Source organism: Penicillium cinerascens (assembly GCF_028974065.1).
Source record: "Penicillium cinerascens strain IBT 15544 chromosome Unknown contig_9_segment0_segment0, whole genome shotgun sequence".
NCBI classification, from domain to species: domain Eukaryota; kingdom Fungi; phylum Ascomycota; class Eurotiomycetes; order Eurotiales; family Aspergillaceae; genus Penicillium; species Penicillium cinerascens.
The window spans coordinates 2,476,074-2,494,694 of NW_026695296.1; the positions used below are offsets into that span (position 1 = coordinate 2,476,074).

The 18,621-nt window shown below is 51.3% G+C and overlaps 8 protein-coding genes across 8 annotated transcripts; 6 read left to right on the forward strand and 2 right to left on the reverse strand.

Annotated features, from left to right (window-relative positions):
• Nucleotides 1–1,012: 1,012 nt before the first annotated feature.
• Nucleotides 1,013–1,414, reverse strand: N7498_007784 (uncharacterized protein; the record flags this gene model as incomplete). Its single annotated transcript, XM_058454846.1, has 1 exon — nucleotides 1,013–1,414. One exon carries the CDS (start codon nucleotides 1,412–1,414, stop codon nucleotides 1,013–1,015), a length of 402 nt encoding a protein of 133 aa, XP_058307095.1.
• A 950-nt stretch (nucleotides 1,415–2,364) lies between these two features.
• N7498_007785 (RTA1 domain-containing protein) lies at nucleotides 2,365–3,286 on the forward strand (the record flags this gene model as incomplete). The annotated part of the gene is made up of 2 exons (XM_058454847.1): nucleotides 2,365–2,443; nucleotides 2,616–3,286. The coding sequence occupies 2 exons, from the start codon at nucleotides 2,365–2,367 to the stop codon at nucleotides 3,284–3,286; spliced, it is 750 nt and encodes a 249-aa protein (XP_058307096.1).
• Nucleotides 3,287–3,680: 394 nt separating this feature from the next.
• Nucleotides 3,681–6,114, forward strand: N7498_007786 (anoctamin family protein; the record flags this gene model as incomplete). Its single annotated transcript, XM_058454848.1, has 5 exons — nucleotides 3,681–3,762; nucleotides 3,815–3,968; nucleotides 4,034–4,322; nucleotides 4,377–4,808; nucleotides 4,855–6,114. The coding sequence occupies 5 exons, from the start codon at nucleotides 3,681–3,683 to the stop codon at nucleotides 6,112–6,114; spliced, it is 2,217 nt and encodes a 738-aa protein (XP_058307097.1).
• Nucleotides 6,115–6,667: 553 nt separating this feature from the next.
• On the forward strand, nucleotides 6,668–8,096 carry N7498_007787 (uncharacterized protein; the record flags this gene model as incomplete). The annotated part of the gene is made up of 4 exons (XM_058454849.1): nucleotides 6,668–6,890; nucleotides 7,100–7,115; nucleotides 7,287–7,558; nucleotides 7,617–8,096. Exons 1-4 carry the CDS (start codon nucleotides 6,837–6,839, stop codon nucleotides 8,094–8,096), a joined length of 822 nt encoding a protein of 273 aa, XP_058307098.1. The 5' UTR covers nucleotides 6,668–6,836.
• Nucleotides 8,097–8,454: 358 nt separating this feature from the next.
• Nucleotides 8,455–10,011, reverse strand: N7498_007788 (uncharacterized protein; the record flags this gene model as incomplete). Its single annotated transcript, XM_058454850.1, has 5 exons — nucleotides 8,455–8,534; nucleotides 8,651–8,949; nucleotides 9,128–9,314; nucleotides 9,461–9,922; nucleotides 9,972–10,011. The coding sequence occupies 5 exons, from the start codon at nucleotides 10,009–10,011 to the stop codon at nucleotides 8,455–8,457; spliced, it is 1,068 nt and encodes a 355-aa protein (XP_058307099.1).
• Nucleotides 10,012–12,343: 2,332 nt separating this feature from the next.
• N7498_007789 (uncharacterized protein) lies at nucleotides 12,344–13,333 on the forward strand (the record flags this gene model as incomplete). Its single annotated transcript, XM_058454851.1, has 1 exon — nucleotides 12,344–13,333. One exon carries the CDS (start codon nucleotides 12,344–12,346, stop codon nucleotides 13,331–13,333), a length of 990 nt encoding a protein of 329 aa, XP_058307100.1.
• Nucleotides 13,334–14,089: 756 nt separating this feature from the next.
• Nucleotides 14,090–15,446, forward strand: N7498_007790 (M20 family metallopeptidase; the record flags this gene model as incomplete). Its single annotated transcript, XM_058454852.1, has 3 exons — nucleotides 14,090–14,182; nucleotides 14,240–15,039; nucleotides 15,089–15,446. 3 exons carry the CDS (start codon nucleotides 14,090–14,092, stop codon nucleotides 15,444–15,446), a joined length of 1,251 nt encoding a protein of 416 aa, XP_058307101.1.
• Nucleotides 15,447–16,061: 615 nt separating this feature from the next.
• Nucleotides 16,062–17,836, forward strand: N7498_007791 (uncharacterized protein; the record flags this gene model as incomplete). The annotated part of the gene is made up of 7 exons (XM_058454853.1): nucleotides 16,062–16,189; nucleotides 16,239–16,332; nucleotides 16,383–16,507; nucleotides 16,554–16,712; nucleotides 16,759–17,128; nucleotides 17,178–17,585; nucleotides 17,636–17,836. The coding sequence occupies 7 exons, from the start codon at nucleotides 16,062–16,064 to the stop codon at nucleotides 17,834–17,836; spliced, it is 1,485 nt and encodes a 494-aa protein (XP_058307102.1).
• Between the last annotated feature and the right edge of the window lie 785 nt (nucleotides 17,837–18,621).

Below are 18,621 nucleotides of genomic sequence, written 5' to 3' on the forward strand. Positions count from 1 at the left end.
CTCACTCCTATCGTTCAACTATATTTGGGGCATTTCAGTCCGACGCCACAGAACCAACAGAACTCTACCTCATAGAACGAGCCAACGCGCTCGTGAATATATGCAATTAGACTCTTTGAAAACCGCTGAGATTGACATTGTGACGAATCCGTGAGTTTTATGCGGGCAAATGCATGAAACTTTCATGTGCACATTGAGCTCGAACAATTTATGAAATACCAAATTATCCCGTGATCCCTTGATTTCTTTTCAATATCAGATCCTGTGGATACTGAAGCCAAGTATGCCATTCAAGATCAACATAATCACGAATTATGGAAAAGACGTAGACTCCTGAATCCCCAACTTGCCACAGATCCTTGCCATAATGCAGCAACACTGCATAATATGCTAATAATATCAGAGCCTCCGGTCTCCTCTTCAAAAGCAGATCTATGAATTTTGGTGGAGCGAGCATCAGCCACATGTAGATCATATAGTGTCGGTATCCCTGCTGTTGTTCTGTTGCAGCGGCATCGAACCCGACTTGCAGATGCCGAATCATAAGCTGACAGGCTTCTTTGTCCTCCTCATTGAATGCTTCGGTGGCATCAATCAGCTCACTGATATCTCGGCAATCATTACCTCTTGGCGGACGTGAGGTAAAAAGTGAGCTTGATGAAAGGATAGGCTCAAGCTCCGACTCCATCAGCTGCGGCCAAGCAGACATGGCAATTGTGTGAATACCTCGGTGGATCTCAATGCAGTGGATATAGTTTTCCATGAAGGCCTGAAGACCACCTGGGTCCCGCTTGGCTAGTGTTTCGGCAAGGAGATGATGGCCGAGAATGGAAGAGAACAAGAGAATGGCAACACAGTTCGATGCGTTGATACCTTGGCACTCAGAGTTGAAAAGAGATACGGCCTGACTTTGTAGAGTAATGGCCTGACGCCAGTAGAAATCTGACCGTGTTGGATTCAGGGAGGCCAAATGAAGCCCAGAGATTGCGAGTAGTGCATGGAGAAGGTAGGGTTATTTTAGACCGGTTTTCAGAGCAAGGGAAAGAAAGGTAGGGTTAGTGAATGCGTCGTCGCCGAGACTAAGACAGAAGATATCGCTGTCGATTGTCAAGTGAATGAGTAGTTCCATATGATGGATGTTAAGATCAGTTGGTAAACCCTGCTCAGAGTTTGGGTGGTCTTGTTTGTCTTGGGTGGGCTGGGATTGCTGTTGATGCGATCCAATGTATGGTTGTGATTCCAATAAGACACCGTTGGACTCATGATTCTTGGTTACATGACGTTGTCCGCGCAATCTATTCTCGATTGACGCGGTGGACGGTTCAAGTTCTTGAGACTCCGAGGAAATAGGAGCAGGCGGCGATTGGCTGGTGCCTCCATTTGGCGCCTCATAGGTACATTCTCGATTCGACATGGTGCAGAGTAGACATACTGGGCGGCCCTCGTCACACTAACGGCGCATCTAGATTAGTCTTGGGAAGCGAGTCGGATACGGGAGATATATTTATCACGGATGGGCCAGATGGCCAATCCCCGGGCAGGGGATTATTACCTTGACATGGCGTTGCTTGCTACAAGCAAATTAGTTCATCTAGTCCCCGCAAGCCAGAAATTTATCAAGGTCAACGCCATCAGATGGGCGTTCTCAGGTACTCACCATGTTAGGCAACCGCCTCGTGATTTCTTGTGACTGCGACGCAGCATATCGAAGCCCGGGGGTATTCCTGGCCTGGATACACAGGGCACCACTGAGAACGACACAGAGTGACTTGTTCAGAGACTCTATCGCGTGCCGATTCGAATCCACGGGGCCACAGGCCGTCACATTTCCCAATCGGGCTGCGTCCGAATACGCGTGTTACATAACTCGGCCCCCACCTCATCTATCCTTGGTGGAGATTCCTAGTCACTCAGTGTATGCTTTTTTAGAACCCATCAACTTTAAAGTGGGTCGGGATCGATTAGCTAACACGCGTATTGCCGATGACTTTATCCAAATCGAATGGATTGTAGAACCTCTGGGTCTTAAAATTGCTCCCCATTCAGCTCCGCCTTTGTATGTAGGACCGGACATGGCATAAAGAGATCAGGCCTGTTACGGCTATAAAGGTCGAAAGTAGATCTTGGGATTCAAGATATACGCAACTCGCACAGATCAATCCCATCGTTAGTCCCCTGGCTGGGCTAGCTTGAGTGGATACACACGTAGGCTGCAGCTTGCTGAGTTTCTCAGTTTAACACGGGAAATCAGTTCTACCCCGAGCACCTTGGTTGGTGGTATTTAACAAAGGCGGGTTGCTCGCCACTATTTGCTCTACAACGCTCCAGGGCCGCACATACTTCTTCCAATCCATTGGGCCAAATATGCCGACACTTCAAACGTACGAAGGGGCGTACCTGTGGAAATACATTCCCAGTCTACCGCTCTCACTGGTATTTTTGGGTCTGTTTTCTACTACAACTGCATGTCACTGTTGGAGACTATATAAAACCAGGGCTTGGTTTACGCTTCCGTTCATAATTGGTGGTTTCTGTAAGTTCCACCGCGCTACTCGCGCGCAATTAACTTGCACAAATCAATTGACGAACGTTTGTTGACTTTCCTCTTTTACCAGGTGAGATCTTTGGCTACATTACCCGAGCGGCTGCTTCTTCCAACACCGGCAGCTTGATACTGTACCTTCTATCATCCATCTTTCTGGTTATCCCTCCTCTCGGCTTTGCGGCAACGCTCTACATGGTCTACTCCCGCATCGTTCGCGCCGTTCGCGGCGAACACCTATCACCCGTGCCCATGCGATGGGCTACCTGCATTTTCGTCACCGGGGACTATACCTGTTTCATGATCCAAGGCAACGCGGCAGGATTATTGGGGAATGAGAACCTCGCCTTGATTGCCGACTACATCATCATCGCTGGTCTTATCCTGCAGATTATGATCTTTGTTTTCTTCCTCGCCTGCTGTGGCATTTTCCACCAGAGAATACGACTTTTCACCGCAGAATCATGCACAGTCATCCACGTGCCTTGGCAGTCCTGTCTCAATATGTTGTACGTGACATCTATTTCTGTTTTGGTGCGCAACATCTACCGAGTTGTTGAATTTGCGATGCAGTCCGTGGACCAAAATGGCTATCTTCTCACCACCGAGTGGCCTCTTTATGTGTTTGACGGATCCTTGATGTTTCTACTCATGGTTGGGTTCTACATTTGGTATCCACATGAGCTCCCGCATGGGAGAAGACGCTCTTCCATTCAGTTATTCAGCAGGGAGTCACCCTCATAGCCCTGACTTGGATATAGTTCACAATATCAAAGGCCGTGGTAATTTTGTGAAAGGCTGTGTATCTAGAAACATAGAAATGATGTAGAATGGCGGTAAGGCTACCTTGTTGAAGCGGTGGGCGATAAGAATAAACCTGTTGCGCCGATGACGATCGCATATATTTCAAGCCACACATCCTAGATTTCGTGGAATAGCGCATCTTGCCAAGAAAAGTATATGAGCCACGCCAGCAATAGAGGCGGAAAAGCAAGAAGGCCGCCGCTATTGATCAGGGCAGGGCAACACCGAGACTGTGACCGGCTAGGGCCAAGCTTTTCCGGTGACGTCGTTAAACCGCCCGATCGGACTTGAGCTTCACTCCGCCTTTTTTCCCTTCCCTTCCACAACTTCCGCAATGGCGACCGCGACCGAGGCAAATGCCCTCGGGTATAACCTGGACGTAGACTACGTCGTCCGCTACAGCTTTGGCGATGTTGGTGAGTGAAGCATTTATGGTTGCCGCCCGATCGGTGCTAACTGGCCGTGCAGATCAATCGCAAGCAATCAAGGAACTGGAGAAGCTACTCCGGACGCTCGCGAGCGTTGGGTTGCAGACGGAAGTGCGACAGGGCGACGAAACCTCTCTTCTTGTCTTCGTGCGTGCCACCAGCAAGCGGCTGAAAAGGGCGGTGTATCGGTCACGGTAAGTTGAACTCCCACGCTGTGCTGCGCCGACTGAGCAACAGCGCTAATCTACTGCCCCCCCAGGGTACGTGACTGGCTCTATGGTATCCTCAATTCCGAGCCCGATTCTGCCGGCTCTATCGAGCCCGCCACGGAGGCAGAGCGTCTACGGGTGGTCAACCAGATGATTACTCTCCCCACCGAGGAAGGCGGCGCCGGAATCACCCCTAAACACGGCGAGTGGAAGAACGTCACGAATGTCTTCCCCCTCCACGATGAGGAGACCAATAAGGAATGGATGCGGGAATGGAGTAAAAAGACGTTCCTCTCAAACGAAGAGTTGGATCAGATCCGGGATAAGTTCGGAGAGAGTGTATGCGCACATCACCTCGACGTGCTATTAGGAGCTCGCTGACATTCTTTCCAGGTTGGCTTTTACTTCTCGTTCTTACAGTGCTACTTCCGCTTCCTGATCTTCCCCGCGGTCTTTGGCTTCTCCTGCTGGTTCTTCCTCGGCGGCTATTCCATTGTTTACACTGCCGTCAACTGCCTTTGGTGCATCATTTTTGTTGAGTACTGGAAGCGCCAGGAGGTGGACCTGAGCTGTAGGTGGCAGACTAAGGGTGTCTCGGCAGTTCAGACTACTCGACGCGAGTTCAAGCCCGAGAAGGAAGTCCGCGATGAAGGGACCGGCGAGATGCGAGGGATCTTCCCCGCAACCAAGCGAATGCAGCGGCAGCTTTTGCAGATCCCATTTGCATTTCTTGCTGCGATTGCGTTGGGAGTTATCATCGCCACTTGTTTTGCCATTGAGATCTTCATCTCGGAACTGTATAATGGCCCTTTCAAGTCATATCTGGTATGCAGTTCATTTGTCTTTACTTTGACTATAACTAACGATCCAGATCTTCATTCCGACTATCCTGGTCTCCGCACTGGTGCCGACCATTAGCGCTGTACTCATGTCAATTGCCACTAAATTGAACGACTACGAGAACCACGAGACCAATGATGGATATGATGTTGCGCTGACTCAGAAGATGTTCGTCATCAATTTCATTACCTCGTATCTCCCGATCTTCCTCACAGCCTTTGTCTACGTCCCTTTTGCCAGTCGGATCGTTCCGTACCTGGACGTGTTCCGGTTGACTGTTCGCCCGTTCGTGTCCAAAGAGCATTGCGACTCGAAAAAGTCGCACTTCCAGATCGACCCTGCACGCCTGCGTAACCAAGTCATCTATTTCACCGTCACTGCTCAAATCGTCGGGTTTGCCATGGAGACCATCGTGCCGTACCTGAAGCAGCATGCATTCCGTAAGTACAAGGAATACAACCGAAAGCGCCATGGCAAGCCCGCACAGAATGGCGATAAGGATTCTCCCGAGCGGTCACCGATCATGACCTACGATGACCCTATCGAGGAAAAGGATTTCTTGAAGCGTGTTCGTAACGAGGTCGAGCTGTCTGAATACGAGGTTACAGATGATCTGCGTGAGATGTGCATCCAGTTCGGCTATCTGGCGCTCTTCTCACCCGTGTGGCCCCTGGTCCCTGTGTCATTCTTCATCAACAACTGGATCGAATTGCGATCCGACTTCTTCAAGATCTGCATGGAGTTCCAGCGACCCACACCACTGCGGGCTGACACTATCGGTCCCTGGCTCGATACCCTCGGCTTCCTATCATGGGTCGGCAGCATCACGAGTGCCGCTCTCGTATACCTGTTTAGTGGAAACCCACAGCACGGTCCTAATGGTGATGCGACCGACATCAGGGGCTGGTCACTTCTGCTGGCAATCTTCTTTTCGGAGCATCTCTACCTGATAGTGCGGTATGCGGTACAGACGGCCATGGCCAAGCTCGAGCCACCTCACGCTCGCAAGGAACGTGCCGAGCGCTACCTCGTGCGCAAGCGATACTTGGATTCGACTATTAATGCCGACCCGGAGAAAGACTTGCAGCAGGTTAAAGATGACACACTGCCTGAAACGCCGGAGATCTCACGCGTCGCTCTCGAGGATGATGCTCGGCACTCATCTATGCACGACGCAGACCCCGCTGAGCGATTCTGGACGCGTCAGCATGGCTGGACGGAGTCAGCTGAGGTGGGTGCTGGGATTATTCGCGCCCAGCCCAGCAGTGGAAGTGCGAAGAAGCAACAGTAGCGTTCTGTTACAGTCAGACTTGGGTCTTTGGGGTTGAAGTTTACCAGGGGAGGCATTGTAGTACAAGGGTTCCACGAGGCCTGCTATTGTTACACCGTCCTGGCTTGTGTATACTCGGTGATTGAATTTGGATATACTTATCACCAATGCATTGTATCCTATGAAGGTTGCATCTGCTCCGGCGTAGAACCTCAGGCACCGTGGCCTGTGATGTCATGATGAGCCTCGGGACAATGAAGCCCGGGTTTCATGCAGCGTACGATAAGCAACACCGTGAACTTGATATTTAGCATTGTATGGAGATAGATCATGAGGCTACCGTTAGATATGAGACAGGCTACAGCCGCTCCAATTTTCAACACTAGCTTGCTTTAGGCACCTCCTAAACCCTAGTCCCCGAGCCGAGGCTCTAGAAGTATCATCGGCAGAATACCGGAAACATCCTACCGCTGATTATACCGCCCACCTAATGCGGCACTCGCTTACGCCATCGCACTTACGTAAAACGCTCCGTGCCTCAAAGACGGCCTCTCCGCCCGCCCTGAGTCAGAATAGTTAGTAATCTCTCTTTCCCACCTCCGCTTACAGCATCTCAAACTGCTTACCTCATTCAGCTCTACATCAAAAAAGCCCTCTTCACCAGTCTTTTTCAGAGAATTGGAAGTGCGCTGCTAAGTCAGTGCCCAATTCTCCACCAGTCTACCCGATCTCCTCTTCATTCGATGCAGCCTGCGCTGGCTCCAGCGCCGCATCCCAGTATGCAGTCTTCTGCTCAGGTAAGCAGCCTATCCTCGACGCGTTTGTCATCAGATCGTCTTCCCGCGCCGAGTACTTTGATACGATGTCGCGGAGTTCGTTCTGCTCATGTTGGGTGTTCGTCAACATGCCACCGTGTTGAAGACGCGTCGCCGGCCCCCGGGTGCCTTCCCGCGTCCTCCGGTTTCGTGCATTGCGTGCATTGATGTGTACTAACGTTCGACTATAGGACCACGCCGATCAGGGTACGTAACTTTGTCGGTGCGACTGTTTTGAATGTTCAATTACCCAGCAAGCGAGGGCGAGGTAGCTTCGTGGACTTGCGCCAGACTCCAGCCTTCGCCTCATGTGGCGAACGGATCGCGTTGACGGACTAGATAAACGCGTAAATCTGAGCTAACTTGCTGTTGATACAGTGCTCCATGATCGGCTCCTAGCTGCTCAGCACCAGTTGCAACAGGGGCGCCCTCAAGGCGGTCCCCAACAACAGCATCTGCAGCCCAATACTGCCAGTACGCGCGACCAGGCCAACATTGACCCCGCTATCTCTGGAGCTGCCATGCTGAGTGCGGCTCCCCAAACACCCACTCAGCCTCATCAAGGATCGCCTGACGATGGCACCCCCAAGTCATATGGCAAGCGCGAGCTGTCAACGTCCAAGCGTGCCGCCCAGAACCGTGCTGCCCAGGTATGCCTCCACTCCCACGCCCTTCTCCAAACTGGACGACCCGCTCACTGTCCATAAGCGCGCTTTCCGCCAGCGGAAAGAGACATATATCCGCAAGCTTGAAGAGGAGAACAAGCAAACAGAAAACATCCGCGAACAGCTCAAGCACTTGATCAGCGAAAACTACTCGCTGCGCGAGTACGTCATCAATCTGCAGTCTCGCCTCATGGATTTACAGGCGGAGGTTCCCGAAATCCCTGGCAACATCGACCTAAGCCAACCCCCTCGCCATGAACTTGCTCTCGCAGCCGGTCTCGGCGGTGGAGCTTCTGCAGCCAGTGCGGGTCAGCAGCCTCAGCATCCTGGTCCAGCAAACGACGACATGAACTCTCTGAACCGCATCGCCGTTGCTGGTCTCGGCATGCGCAAACACCCCGACGATGGCAACTTCATGGGCAATAACTTCCAGCCTAACAAGCGTGTCCGCGGTGATGAAGGTCAGGATGATGGCTCCGACGTGGTCGCCAAGCAGGAAGGTCACGGCCTCCCCATGGCTTGAATATTTTCTCTTTTATTTTCCTGTGTTGATATCCTAGTCTATTCCACTGCCCACTCTACCCCTTACACCTCCTCATTACCCTTCCTAATGTCTGGCTGCTTTTCGTTATTTAGTAACGGTGTGTGGCGCGATATGTGACTTTCAGTTCTAGCTTGCGTGGCTCAACGGTGTTTTGTGGTTCCTTTTTTGCGCCGAACTGCTATCTACGGAGTATCACAACAATTTTAGGCTAGGCATATACATGTCATACCAAACATGCACCATTGCCAATCTCTACTGAGAGAGTAGACCGAGATAACATCTCTCACAGACAAGAGCCGTAAATCGAATGATTCACATTCCCAGGCTATTTCCACCTTCACACCCGAGCTTTCTCATCCAACCCATAATCACGAATCAAAACATCAGCAGCCGTAGCACTTGTCACATAGGCCGTAGCTTGAGTATGATTATTCGTCAAAACAGGCACAACACTCGTATCAGAGACACGCAAACCCTCAACACCCATAACCCGGAAGTGACTATCAACAACCGCATCACTTTCCCTATCTTACCCATCTTCGCAGTCCCGGTCATATGCCACGTAGACGACAGGTTGTTCCGCCAAAACTCGAGAATATCCTCGTCGGACTCAGAAGAGGGGCCTTGGATTGTGGAAACGGTATCCTTCGCGAATGAAGGATGGTTCATCACTTCCATTAGGTGTTTGTAGATCTCGATACAGGCGCGTCTGTCGAAGGAATGTTCCAGGAACTTGGGATCGAAGAGAAGAGGGTCGTCCGGGTTCGATGATTGCAGTCGCACTTCTCCCACAGATTGTTCGTTCATTAGCATCATGGCTAGACTCAAGTAGCTGTAATCCTGGAATAGATCCGGGAAGACAAAGTGCATTGGGAAAGTGATTATCTCGTAATGCGGGATCGTCTCCCGGTTTAGAAAGTTCTGCACGGTTGCTGGTAATTTTTTTAAACTCGAGGGAAGATGTGATTTTCTCGGATTTGAACCATCCGATTCCAGATTGGCAGCCGTACCGTGCCCATTGGCCGGTGTTGTCTGTTTCCCATTGCTTCATGGCGCTGGCCATTGCGGCTTGGTGTTTGAAGAAGGAGTTCCGGTCGTTGGTCTCTGGGTTGCGTGTTACGGCCACGGGGACGAAGAGGTGGTCGCGTAGGCCTTGGCCTACGGCTGGGAGGTCGTGGACTACTGGTATGTTGAACACTGTGAGCTGGTCTGTCGGACCGATCCCGGAGTGCATCAGGATCTTGGGCGTGTCGAGGGATCCAGCGGAGACGATAATTTCCTTGGTTTCGTGATCGGTTTCTATGTTCAATCTACATACATGAAGTCGCTGTTGTGCGACTTACATTGGTTGCCGTTGGATTCGACACCAACAGCCTTCTTTCCCTCCATAATAACGCGCTGCACCGGGCTCTCGGTAATGGTGACCAGATTTGCGGGGGCAGCAGCAAGCAGATCGGTGACAGTGGTTCGTAGCCCCTCGCGCGCGGAGTTGATGGAAAGGGCCATTCCAATTGGGTTGCCCGAGTTATGATCGTTGTTTCTTGGGAAGCCAGCCTGCTCAAGGGCGTCCAGCACCAAAGGCAAGTCCTGCTCCCACTCCTTTGCATAGCCAATACCCAGAACACCCTTGGTGCCGTGATCACCGGCCGCGGGACAGGCATACTTGTTGTACTCAACGACATGAATGGTACCATCGACGCGCAGTGACCTGTCGTCATTTCGACCTCCGGCTTCCAGGAGGAGCACACTTGGTTTTCCGGCCAATTGTGCTAATCGCGAGGCCAGAGTGCACCCAGCCGGACCACCTGGTATGAAGTGAGAGAGTTTTTGATCGTAGAAGTTGCAAGTACTGACCTCCCACGACGATGAAATCGTATGTCTGCTCGGATGACATGTTGAACCTTTCCAATTGCAAGGTATGGTGACGGCAAGCTCACACCAGGTTTGAATACTAAGGAAATCTGGTACGTATAACCTTATCTTAACAGAAATATCAGACTCGACATTCCCCTCTTCTGCAGCCTTGTCACCTCGAACGCCAGCCTAGTTTGATGATAGACTTGATTGCGTTAGACGGGCCTAGCCCCAGGTCTTGAGAGCAAGTCTGGTGGGTCAGATGGGCCGGTACGTTATGTAGAGCCAACGGGAAAGGTTGATTGACGGTGTGTAGATACTAGATTCCAATGCCACCGGCTGGACGCCAGTAGATGCAGCCTTGGGTGAAAATGGATATACAAGTGGTTGAGAAGGCCCCATTGGGCACACCTACTGTAGGCGAGGGGCAAGTAGTCAGCAATTGGGCGACGTTCCAACCCTTCTCCCGTTGGGGCTGCCGTGCATATTATATGTCCCTGTCAACATGTTTAATTCGCTTAAGGATTTCCTTCTTCGACCGGGATCTCATGCAAGGCAGACCATCAGGCGCGCCATGATCGGCGGGATGCGTCTACATTACTCTATTCAACAGATTTCTGTTACGATGAACGAGATCTCTCGGTCCAATAAAAAATACACCACATTTGCAGTGAGGACTTGATGAAACATGAAGTTGCTCTACATGGTCCAGAATCCCGAGTGGATCCAGCGGGGTAATTGTGGGGGCCCAGGTGGCACTCGCTTGGCCCGTGCGAATAGGGTCGGCTCTGTTGGCTGATCCAATGGATGAGCAATGCGGCCCGCTGTGACCTGGGGATTGACCGTAGATATAAATTTGATATCTACTCAAGGACTCATGGGCAGGTGCGAAGTATCCACTGGGCGAGTCGATGGTTTTACACGGAACCGCTCAAAGATGCTACCAAAACATGTCTGAGATGGTCGCTTTGTCCGATCCCTCCTTTGTATCCGAAGCCTGCCAAACCATGACCTAGATTGTTAGATTGTCATGCCTGGCAGGAGCTCCATCAAGTTGACGGTCTGAAAGTCCAATCGCTCGTACAACCTATTGCCCTTGACGCTAGTCTCCGGAGCAGCTGGGACTTGTCCTCGCTGACCCTGCTGCCATTCCCATTAAACAAGCTGTTGGCCGATACTCCTCGTCCTTAGGCCATTTCCACGGCCAAAATACCCAGTCACCGAATCTCAAGTGTGCATTGAAGGGGAATCAACGTTGCGATCGGGGAAGACGAGGGATACACATCTATTGTCAATATCCAGGAGTGCGCTCGAGCGCTATCGGAGGAAATAATTATTTAAACGCGCCGGGGTCCGGGGGGACGCGTGATGGGGATGACCACAATGGGGCCTGCCATCGTTCTGCTGCTGCTACCGCTGTCTTCTCCGCTTCCCATCCTTTCCCACAAACCATAGCCACGGATTAGCTATCCACGGTTGCTATGTCGTGTCGGTTGGTCCACCGCGACGATCGTCACGAAGCGCCGGGTGACCAACCGCCACTTCAGGGGGCGGAAGGGATTACGGAAGTCCGCATACCAGGAATGCCGGTAGGACAGAGGCAAAGAGCTCACCATCTACCATGGCCCGAGGCGCCAGGTCGGCGATGTAGTTTAGGGCGACGGCGCAAGCTGCAGCTCCCATCAAATAATGGGATCCGAGGTCGGCAAGGGACAGTGGCGAACCAGCAGCGAAAGCGAAAGCCAAAGTTGCCGCCCTCGCGACGATTTCTCGGTGGTTCGGCTTCCCCAGAAAAAAAAAAGTTTCACTGCAAACTCTGCTTTTCCCCTCATATTTCGCTCATTTGTCTTCCGCGTCCTCTCCTTTGCTACTTGCACTCTTTCGCACCGGTTCCCCTTTCGACTCACGGTGCGTGCGGAAATACAGACGAACTGGGTCTTGACGAACCCACTGCGGGCTCCTCTCCTCCGCCTTTCCGGTCTGGTGCTCTCGTCTTCCCCACGCGACCTCCCAAGTCTTCGTCGTTCGTTGTTCGTTGTTCGTTGTTCGTTGTTCAGATCTTGACCTTACTACTGCTGTCGGCAGTCGCTGAGTTACATTCGCACCCATAATCGGCGCGAAGGGACATTGTGCGACGTGAACGCCAAAGAAAATTTCACTTATTCGCGCAAAACTCGCCAGCCAGCGCCAAACCCCCTCGACCCCGTCGGAATCGACACACGCCTGAATGTCCGGCCTCTAGCATGACAATGGCGGTGAGATCGGTCCACTGGAACAAACTAGCCATTCAACCGGGGGGTTTTCCAAGCGGGGCTTGACGATATCCAACGCCTTGCAGCTCGCGCATTCCATAACGTGGCCACGCCGAGACCATGCCGGACGAGCTCAACTCGCCGCCCGATGGCCTCATCGGTGGCTATCACGGTCATAATAATACGGTGCGGATTTTGATGATCGTCTTCTCATCTATCGCATTGTATAATGCTATCGAACTTTTCATCCTCTTGTTCTTGACTTTTCAGCATTATCGCGGCCTCTACTTTTGGGCCTTGTTACTCTCCGTCGTTCTCGGTGTTATACCTCATACAATCGGCTATATCTTCGAGTTTTTCTCCCTGGCTCCACTATGGGTGTCGCTTACCCTGTCCACCATTGGCTTCTACGTCATGGTGCCGGGTCAGTCGGTGGTTCTATATTCTCGTCTTCATTTGGTGTGCCAAAACCATCGGGTCCTGCGATTCGTTCTCTGGCTGATCATCGTTGACGCCTTTATTCTCCTGATACCCACCACTGTCCTCACATTCTCCACTGCCTACGTTCGAACACTCCCTTTCATCCGAGGTTACAATGTCATGGAGCGCACCCAGCTAGCCTGGTTCTGCGTCCAGGAGTTTGTAATCTCGGGAATCTACATCTCGGAAACGGTCAAGCTGCTCAGATTGATGCCGGATAAAGACATGCGGCGATCCAAGATCATGTACGAGCTGCTGGCTATCAACTTTATCATCATCATTTTAGACGTCGCGCTACTCGTTGTCGAGTACATTGGTTACTACTCGTTGCAGACGACGATGAAGCCCATGGTATACAGTATCAAGCTGAAGCTCGAGTTTGGTGTCCTTGGCAAGCTGGTCTCCCTCGTGCACACCAATCGCTCGCAACCCACGTCCAACGAGAATGAAGAATATCCGGGTTTCGTGGACCCGTCCCAGCTTACGTCGGATGTCACACACGCACCGCCGATTGAGTCGCGCGTGCCTCGTGGCATGAGCGCTTGGAGCAACATCTCTTTGGAGAGCGTACCAATGTCGGAGCGCGCGCGTTTATCGACGCACTCCACCGACAGCGCACAACCACCTTGAGTGGGAGAGTCCACGACTTGCATATCCCTCTACTTATCATTCCGCACTTTTAGCCACTGGCAGATCCCTGACGGGGTTATTCGCCCATGCCTGGCTGTGCACGACCTGCCCGGTGAACCGGAGAGTACGCCCAGGATCCTATTCTGGTTGTTCCTTGAGTCCTGTGACACGCGGTATGCATATGCCGACCGCAAATTCAGAGACGAAACACCCCGTCGCCCGCGGGGCAGCGCACGTGTGGCTCCATTCCGGCATCAGGTAGATTTCATGCTTCACATGGTTACATCGACAACTCGTCCAGACATAACTCAGATAAGTTCGTCTTACGTCTAACCCTTCTTGTGAATACTTCTACTATATCCCATTGCCAGCCTCGGCTGTGCTAATTTATGTAAAAGTATAAATTATAATGCCAATATGAAATTTGATCTCCAATATTATCCAAATCCAAAACTATCCCCCGAGTCCCGGTACAGGCCCGCGCTGCGGCGCTGCATTCCGTGTACGGTGAATCTGCGAGAAAGGCTGAGTCCGAATAGACTTGTCTACTGGGTATCTACAGTAAAATAATCGCATCTCCACAGCGGAATTGCGGAATGCATCTTGTATTGATAACTTAGTGTTGGACTTAAACCTTGTTTGCGGGGGGTTTTGCCGATCGGCAACGGTCCTCTATCTACCTCCAATGCCTTATTAAGTCAAGGTTGCCCGTGGCGCTATTAGTGTTTGGAAGTGTAATTTATTTTCGTCGCAATTATGCAGCTCGGTTACAATCAGCAGTTGTTTGTTCAGAAGGTTCGCGAGGCCTTAGCGAGGCATGAGTCAAAATTCGCAGAGATCAATCAAAAGGTAATTTAGTATAATTTTATGATTTAGGAATCACATTGACAGAGTTATACAATACAGATTTGGTCGGAGCCCGAGTTGGCATTCGAAGAACATAGTGCCCACGACAATATCTGCGAGCTCTTTGACTCCCTCACCGCAGATGGGTATCAGGTCAAGCGTCAAGCATATGGCGTTGGGACCGCGCTTGAAGTGATTTATACACGGGGCGAGGGCGGTCGAGTTGTCGCATTTAATGCTGAATATGACGCGTTGCCTGGTATGGGCCATGCTTGTGGCCACAACTTGATTGCCACAAGCTCAATTGCTGCCTTCATGGCCACCTGTGAGGCAATGACTGCATTGTATTCTGACGACTTTGGGTTTACTGCGCGTCTCTTGGGTACTCCTGCCGAGGAAGGTGGTGGTGGAAAACTGAATCTCATCGATGCGGGGGCATACAAGGACGTCGATGCGTGCTTCATGGTGCACCCATTCCCCGTTCTCTCTGGAGCACCAGATCTTCTCAGCTCGAGTTCCTGCTCCGGCCAGTATCTGGCCAACGATAAAGTTTCAGTCACCTTCACTGGCAAGCCGGCACATGCTTCTGCTGCACCTTGGGAGGGTGTTAATGCTCTGGATGCAGTCGTCGCTGCCTATGTCAACATCTCCCTGCTTCGACAGCAGATCCTGCCCACGCAGAAAATCCACGGTGTTGTGCTGAGAGGTGGTGAGAGACCAAACGTTATCCCAGCCTCCACAACTGTGGAATACTACGTTCGAGCAGACACCGCTAAGACATTGAAACCACTTACTGAGCGAGTCGTGAAGTGTTTCGATGCTGCAGCTACTGCGACTGGCTGTACGGTCGAGTATGAATGGTAAGCAAGCTTCCTCACGATACAGCCTCAGCCTCTAATTGAAACATAGGGCACCTTCGTACAAGGACATGAAAATCAACCGCCCCATCTGCGACAGCTATACCGCTGTCATGAACGCAATGGGCTATAGCACTATCTTCGACTCTGCCGGCCAAGAGGGCGGGCTTAGTGGAGGGTCTACAGACATGGGCAATGTTTCTAACGAAGTCCCCGGGTTCCACGGCGGATTCTATATTCACGCAGACGGGGTCAATCATACTCCACAGTTTACCGCCGGTGCAGGCTCCGAGGAGGGTTTCAGGCGGTCTTTGTATTGTGCGGCCGGTATGGCTGTTGTTGCTTGTCAGGTGCTGGCGGATACTGGCTTCGCTGCTGGAGTCAAGTCAGATTTCAAGAATGATACATAGATAGGACCTGGATTGTCAATCAATAACTTTCGTGGTTCAAGATAAGGCCTCGCATAAAGTGGATCTTGACATCAAGCCATGTGGATTGGTGGCAGTCGCTACAATTGAGTTTGGCTTGCCGATTCAGCCAGTAGGGGTCAATAGCGAGATAACATACGGCAGTCATCTTAGATCACGGAAATCTGCCGAACCTGGCTGCCGTGAGGGGGAAGTGGAGTAGATCCCCGGACTTGCAAGATTACCTATCAACCTTGCAGCGTCTCCACAAAGATAGGATATACATATATTCGCGGGGAAACGGTATCCATTACCAGAAAAAAACCCTATCTTCGAATATCTCATTGGCCCAGTCACTTAAGCTTCCTCGTTTGCTAAAAGGGCCCCACTGCGGAACGATCGCGGGACTGCTGTATTGGTAGGTTCAAGCGACTCCACTCGCGGGCGTACAACGATCGGAGGAAACTAACGGTGCCGACTTGTGTTTTGGTTTGGGATCAGATCGCACTTCGCCGCTTGCCTCCGTAATGTACATGAACCTGATAAAAAGAGCTCATTTGCTCCATCAATTGAGCTTTCCACCCTTGTGTCTCAGTTGAGTAAATAAAAAAATTCACCATGGGCGACGAGAATGATCTTAAGCGTGATGTCGAGACTACCGGTCATGACTTTGAGCTCGGGCAGGTGCTCGCGGTGCAGTCGACGCCCGAGGAGGAGCGAAAAGTCTTGCGAAAGCTCGACTTTGTGTAAGTTGTGTATTCCTACTCTGTTGGCGTCTTTCTAATGATACCCCAGGTTGATTCCACTGATGGGATTCGCCTACTTCCTCCAGTTCCTCGACAAGCTAGTTCTGAGTCAAGCGACTCTTTTCAATTTACGCCAGGACCTGGTAGCAGACTTCCCTAGCTGAGATTATGACCCCGCGACTGATTGAGACAGAACATGCACGGCAATCAGTACTCTTGGACCTCCGCGATCTTCTACTTCGGTTACCTGGCATGGAGTTTCCCGAGTTCCTACGTGATCGTTCGCCTTCCTATTGGGAAGTACCTTTCCGTCTCGGTGTATGTTCACCCTCGGGCACAGTGTGAATACCTGCTGAGCGAATAGGTTTATCTGGGGTGGTATTTTGATGTGCCATGCTGCCTGCTCCAGTTTTGCGGGACTCATGGTAGCTCGGTTTTTCCTCGGAGTCGGTGAAGCTGCTATTGCTCCCGGCTTCACTTTGATCACCGGAATGTTCTACAAGCGAGAAGAGCAGCCAGTTCGGTACGTGCCTCCGTGGAGTTGTTCAAGTATTTACTAAATTGGGTAGTCAATCGGCCTGGTTCTTCGGTAATTGCATCGCTGTTCTATTAGGTGGTTTGATTGCCTACGCCATTGGGCATATCAACTCCTCGGCCATGGCGCATTGGAAATTCTTGTTTTTAATTCTGGGTGCTACCACATCGGCCTACGGTCTGGTCTTGTTCTTTTTCTTGCCCGACTCACCTGTTAAGGCTGTTTTCCTCAAGGAAAATGAGCGTGCCATTGCCGTTCAACGAACACTGAAGAACAAGACTGGCGTTTTGGATAATGATAAGTTCAAGTGGTCACAGGCCCGTGATGCCCTAACCGATCCCCAAACATGGTTCCTGGGTTTGAACTCATTCACGTCAAGTTTGTGCAACGGCGGGATTACCACTGTGGGTAATGTGTTCCCATGAAAATGGCATTTTCTGACAATTTCTCCAGTTCGCGGCCATCATCACAGCAGGATTTGGCTTCAGCGACTTCAAGTCCCTCCTGCTGCAGATGCCACTAGGCGGCGCAGAAATTGTCTTTCTGAGTCTCACCTGTCTGGCCACCACATTTATCCCAAAATCCCGTATCATCGCGATGATTCTGAATACCATGGTCTCCGTTGTCGGTCTCATCCTCGTTTGGAAATTGAATCCCAATAACCAAGCTGGCCGAACGGTCGGCCTAACTCTAGCCGTTGTATACGCCATTAACATGCCTATCTCCTTGAGTGTGGTCACGTCGAATGTCGCGGGCTTCTCCAAGAAGAGTGTCGTGAGTGCACTGGTGTTTGTTTCATACTGTGTTGGAAACATGGTCGGGCCCCAGTTCTTCCTTTCTTCGGAAGAGCCTTCGTACCCGGTGAGTCTTCTTCATTGGGTCCATTTTGTATCAGAGCTAACACATTTCAGACGGGCATGAAAGCGGCCATGTCAGGTTTAATCCTGAGTATTGGCTTTCTCTTCGCCCTTTACCTGTACTATACGTATGAGAACCGTCGACGCGATCGGCTGTATGGATCGGCGGAGACAATCACTGTGGGAGCCGAGCTTCAGGATGAGCTGTCTAACAAGACCGATAGACAGATTGAAAGTTTTCGCTATATTCTTTGAGTTTGGAATTTCCCGCTGCTCATTCAACCTCGAGTGTTTTTTGCCAGCTACGTCTTTGTGTATCCAACTTGTCGCTCGATGAAGGACAGGTTCTCTTGATATTAATGTCTTGGCTGCCGATACTACCGAATCAAATTAAATGCAAGCATTGTGATATTCGCTTCGGGATATTATTCTCAGACGTTTAACTAGATAGTGTATGTACAGATGTGCCAGGGCTCTGAAGCAGAGACGCAGCCACACCTTTCTTAGCACCAGCCACTCGTGGACCTGGGCACATGGGAACTTGGGCCTTCTGCTTCTCTCTGGGCACACTTCAACATTTCTGACTCCTTGGTTTTCCCTCTTCCAAGTCTCAGGTCCCACTGTAGGGCTTCCTAGAGCTTGACGATGTGGTGGCAAACTCCTAGCCTCGGTTCCCCAATGAACACGGCCGCAGGTTCCGCCGACCGTTCGCTCGTCGCTTTGGACCGCAGATCTCTATGCTCTCCTTCTATGTACAGTACAGCCCTTGCGATAGCTATGTCATGCTGCATTGTACCTGCAAATCACTCATCTATCCGCTGCGCATCTCCCAGAATGCTCGGTCGGAGCCTCATTCAGGGTGATGTCATAGACATGGGAATGCTCCTTGACAGAACTCCACTCCAACCGAAAGGACCGTTACGCGCGCATATCCCTGTTTTCACGCCGATTGCACGGTACCGAGTACTTTCCCGGCCCAGCTACTGCACAGCCAATACACGGCGTTCCATCACTTGGACCCCTGTCACACCTTGACGACG